This window comes from Schistocerca piceifrons, chromosome 2 (assembly GCF_021461385.2).
Source record: "Schistocerca piceifrons isolate TAMUIC-IGC-003096 chromosome 2, iqSchPice1.1, whole genome shotgun sequence".
Taxonomy (NCBI): Eukaryota; Metazoa; Arthropoda; class Insecta; order Orthoptera; family Acrididae; genus Schistocerca; species Schistocerca piceifrons.
This window is the reverse complement of record NC_060139.1, coordinates 176,976,221-176,981,410: the sequence shown is the minus strand read 5'-3', so window position 1 is coordinate 176,981,410 and position 5,190 is coordinate 176,976,221. Positions and strand designations below refer to the sequence as shown.

At 37.1% G+C, this 5,190-nt stretch overlaps 1 protein-coding gene across 1 annotated transcript; it reads right to left on the bottom strand.

Moving 5' to 3' along the window:
* Positions 1 to 2,292: 2,292 nt before the first annotated feature.
* Positions 2,293 to 3,996, bottom strand: LOC124776377 (protein AATF). The gene has a single exon (XM_047251341.1). The coding sequence runs from the start codon at positions 3,912 to 3,914 to the stop codon at positions 2,346 to 2,348; it is 1,569 nt and encodes a 522-aa protein (XP_047107297.1). The 5' UTR covers positions 3,915 to 3,996; the 3' UTR covers positions 2,293 to 2,345.
* Positions 3,997 to 5,190: the final 1,194 nt, after the last annotated feature.

The following is a 5,190-nucleotide window of genomic DNA, read 5'->3' as shown; positions in this document are numbered from 1 at the left end:
TGAATAGTGTAGGTGCAAATTTTTTGGCAATCACAGAATTTACACTTGCACTACAAAAATGAAAGTGAACACAAATACCCAAGTGTAACACTTTGTACAGATTTGAGATGGAATGATCACATAGGTTCAGTCGTAGGTAAAGCAGGTGGTAAACTTTGGTTCATTGGTAGAACACTGGGAAAGAACAATCAGTCTACAAAAGATATTGCTTACAAATCACTTGTGTGAATGGATCTAGAATATTGGTGAAGTATGTGGGGCCCTTACCACATAGGACTAACAGCGATATTGAACTTATCCAGAGAAGGGCAGCAGAAATGGTCACCGGTTTGTTTAATCTGTGGGAGAGTGTCACAGAAGGAACTGGACTGGCAGACTCTTGAAGACAGACGTAAACTACCCCGAGAAAGTCTATTAACAAATTTTCAAGAACTAGCTTTAAACGATTACTCTAAATATATACTACAACCCCCTATGTCATCATGGGGATAAGATTAGAATAATTCTGCATGCAAAGAGGCATTCAAACAATCATTATTCCCACACTCCACACGTAATGGTACAGGAAAAAACCCTGATAACTTACATAATACGAAGTACCCTCTGCCATGCTCCTCGTGGTGGTTTGCAGAGTATAGCTGTAGATGTAGGCATATGTTAAGGATGTTTTAACCAATAAATTAATCATAAGTTATATGGAGAATTGGAAAACGGTATGCTGCTTGATATTTTATTTTAGTATATTTAAGGTATTCCAGCTTTATTGCCATCATAAGAGAATGTAAAAAAACCTTATGATTAAGTGATTTGGAACAATAGAATAGAGGATATACCATAATGAATTCATTTTCTATGAACCTCACAATAATTCCAAAAAATTCACTGAATATTTCTGGGAATAACATTCCAAGATAGTTTAGCGTAAAAAACTGAGCAAGTAAGTTAGATGTCTTTTCTTTATGACAAAATAATTTTAAAGAGTACATAAGAGTAGTCACACACACATCTAGGGGCTTCATATAGAAAGTAAATACTGTTTGCCAGAATGCTCAGACCTGGCCACACTGTCTTGGCTAATGACATGCATTAACATTTCAGTGTGAATTTAACACTGCTCTTGAAAGTATTAGATTGTTTAATTTGTTTCATAGAGGCTTATCCTACTTAATTTTCTTCCTTTTACACAATTCCGTAATGGGTAAATTGGATATATCATATGGCAGTTAATTTTTTTCTTTTACATTAAGGGCATTTCACATTTTGATCATAGTATGATAAGTATATAGAACAAACTTTTCTATAAGGATAATGGGCTTTATTACCAAAGAGCCATTATTAAATAATGATCCTTAACAATAATGGGAATTCCTGGATGGAAAAATATGTAAAATAAGGGAAAGGCAGCCTCTTACCCATTGACAATTAACCCATTGCACACAAAAACACACAACAAAAAACAATTGAACAGACATCCAAACACACAGGATCAGGGTAGCAGTGAGACAGCTACCACAAGCATGTACACTTTGATATCTGTGCTCTTATTACAGAAAGGGCAGGCACTCGAAAGCTCGTGTTATCTGTTTTCTATTACGTATTTCTGTGTGCCACACACAAATCCTCTATGGGTAACTGGTTATTTTTCTAATATAGAGTCACATAAATGAAATTTTAGTTGCACATCTCCATTCCTGTTCTGTAAATGAACCTTTTATTTAACAACTCTCACCCTGAATCAACATTTTAAAACAAGCACTTTCTCTATCACTCTTTATTAGACTGTGAAAAGTGTTGCATTTGCATAAGCCCTGCACAGATAGTTATGGAACTGCAGGACAGACAGTGGTAAGTCATTACCTGCCTGCTAAGATGTCTAATTTAGGCGTACATTATTTGACTCTGCCTAATGGAACCAAAGAGAAAAAAAGGAGATACCAACACAGGTTATCTCCTTTGACTAACCACATCAGTAACACAGAAACACACACACAATCTTCGACCACTGGCTAATCTCTGAATAATTCTTTGAATTGTGACCAAGCTGCTTCTATATCACATTTGTTAGACCCACCAATTCATTCGGTGTTGATAGGTTAAACAAAACCTAAATAAATTTCAGTCTTCTTTTATGGACTTAAAATCATAACTACAGTATCAATTGATATAAGTTATATCCATGTTTTAAAAGGCTATCATTAGACCATTGACACATGCGATATGGTTAACTGAGACACTTCCTTGGTAGCAAAAGCATAAGAATTTCAGGATTTTTAAATGAAATTATGACAACTCTATACGAAATTATACTGTCATTTACTGCATTTATGTACATACAGAAATTGTAATTACAATTTCTTTTTTCCAAACAAAGAATTATATAGGTCAGTTTTTGCTTCATCTGTCCAACTGCTTTCCGCTATAGGAGCCATAAAATTAACTAATTTTGGATGCACAACATATTTAATTCTCCGTCCCTTGGTTGCTCGTACGTCTATTTTCCGTTTCATTTTGCTTCTTAACTTCTGAAGCTCTAACCACTGTCGGCCAAGCTGCACTGGGTCCGTAACACCAGCAGTTTTACGTTCTATCAATTCTCGAAGCAACTGGTGATAAAAATCACTGTCATCAAACACTTCAGGATCGTATTCTTTTAATCTTTCCGACTCTTTTGGTTCTTCGTTTTTCGCATTCTCATCTTCCTGTATCTCCTGACATATAGGGGAGTATGTTGATCGCTTAAGTTGCGTTCTTTGAATAAGTCGATGACGATTACTCAAAATCTGCTCAATTTGTTTTAAAGTAGACTGTTCAAAATTTGAAAAATTTCTGCTGCTAATTTTTCCACTTGAAACACGAGTCTTATCATTCCATTTCTGAATAGTGCTGTTACGATACTCCAGGTATTCTTTATGCTGAGTATCTAATAACGTTCCATAATCATCAATCTTTCGTTTCTTAATTTTAGGCTCATACAACGATTTGTCTTCTACGTCTTCTTCAAGTAGATCTTCAGCTTCTCCATCTTCTTCTGTGTCACTTGGTATTTCCTCGTCAGCACTTTCTGAACCTGCCTGTGAGGATTTCAAATTTCTGGTTTCGGGGAAAGACTGTAATAAAGCTTCACGCAGCACAATAAACTTCTCAAGCAAATCTGTAACAAAATTTTGGGTCTTATTCAATGCATCTTTCAACTGTGCTCCACCTTTCTGTTTATAATCTTCAAACGCTGCATGAGATGGGATTCTGTTAGCAGTCAACAAACACTTCTGAAGGTGAATCCTACATTCAAGTAAACTGTCCCACATTCTAAGTTGATTTCTAACACATCTGCCCTTCTCAATTTCTAGATTCGTATTTCTGTTCGAAACATGCTGAAAGTTGTCACTCGCACTATCTGACACCTGTTTGTTTTCGACGAGGTGTTTGGCTTCACCAGTAATGCTGAAAGAATCGTCTGTTGCACTGTCTTCGCCTTCTTCGGAACTGCCAGTGTCCACGGCTTCGTCATCCGTGGCAGCATCAGTAGTTTGCTCACTATATCCATAATCTGCGTCATTTTCGCTCTCGCCAGAATCGCCTCGCTCCCACGATTCATTCCCGGCTTCCTCTTCGCTGCTACTGTTATCGTTGCTGCTGGGTCCCGGTACGAAAACTTCATTTTTTCGTGGCTCAGCACCAAGAGACTTGCGAGAGACTTTCCGGCCTGAATACCTGGCATCCTGATCCTCTAATAAATCTACGCTCTTCTTAAACTTGGATATCACTATGTCGTCGTCACTGAATTCTTCCTGATAATTTTCTACTACTTTGGCTGCACTATCAATGTTTATGTCATCTTCTGGATCGAATGACACAGGAACCGGGTTAACTAATTCCAATATCGACTGAGAAGTAGTTTTTTTGTGAGATTCCATACTTGATAAACTCTATACTTCATATAAACAACTTCCACACACAACTTACAGAACACTTGTCACAAGTCGCATGTACAACGAGACAGCATGGTTTTCAAAGGTAGTACACAACCCACAGATAGAGTTCTCGTGTTAACATCTTTGTATATTGATCGAGAGAAGCCTAAAATCTTTGTGTAAAGTCATCACAAGGAGATTATAATTTCCTTGAGTATGCAGACTTTAAGGGTAAAAACTTCAAAATTTTTTGAAGATATAAACCAGTAATCACCTGTCATGAATTCACAGTAAATTACAAAAACCAACGCCGAACAGAAAATAGAAATGCAACACTGTAACGTAATGAATTTATCTAATTATCAAGTTGTACACAGTTTAGAAGCCATAGCGACATCATTATTTACATCGTATGGAATATTATTGTTGCAAGAGATGGCATTAAAGAAAATATGAGGCGAGAGATTAGCTTTCAAAATTGTAAATAAATGCAGTACAGAATAGAGTCATATTACTTGCTTTTTACGTTGCATTACTCCTAACGAAAAAGAAACAAGCAAACTGCAGACATAAGCTGTTAACGAGACATCCTGGAAATATAAGATACATGTAACGATGTATGAGAAGTCAATCTACTGCCTCAATTATCGTCCTTTTTGTTACTTATCCGTTGGGGCAAAGAAAAACGACACTATTTACATTTATCAAGCACACAATAGTTTCCTCTGTCAAAATGTTGATGGTCCATTGAAGAAACAAGGTATTTAATTTCTATGTCACTGAGCTTGTACACTCAGTACCACTTTTACCCCTTTTTCAGCAACACAGTTTATTCCAGCTTATACTGTACCAACATTTGAAATGAACACGTAATTCACGGTATTTATTTGACAAGTTCTCTGGTCTTTTATTTCCTGAATCCGCTGTCCAAGATGCATAGGACTATAATTTTGTCGACAGAGACGCACCATATTATCATACGGAACTATTAAAGAAAGTCGAGGTGTGTCATAAATCTTTTCCATTATTGTGTTGGCCTGGCGGTAACAAAAAGGAAGGCATATAATCGTTCTGTAATTTGATTCTCCCTGTGGGACTTAAGGCTCGTCCACACGCAACGATCTGTCTGCGCAAATGTCTGCGCACATCACATCTGCGCAGACAGATCGTTGCGTGTAGACAGAAGATTTGCACCAACCTGAGTATGTGCAGGAAGTTGGAGTTGGAGGTTTGAGCGAAACCTCTCAAATCTGTGGGTTCAAACCACATCTGCGCAGAC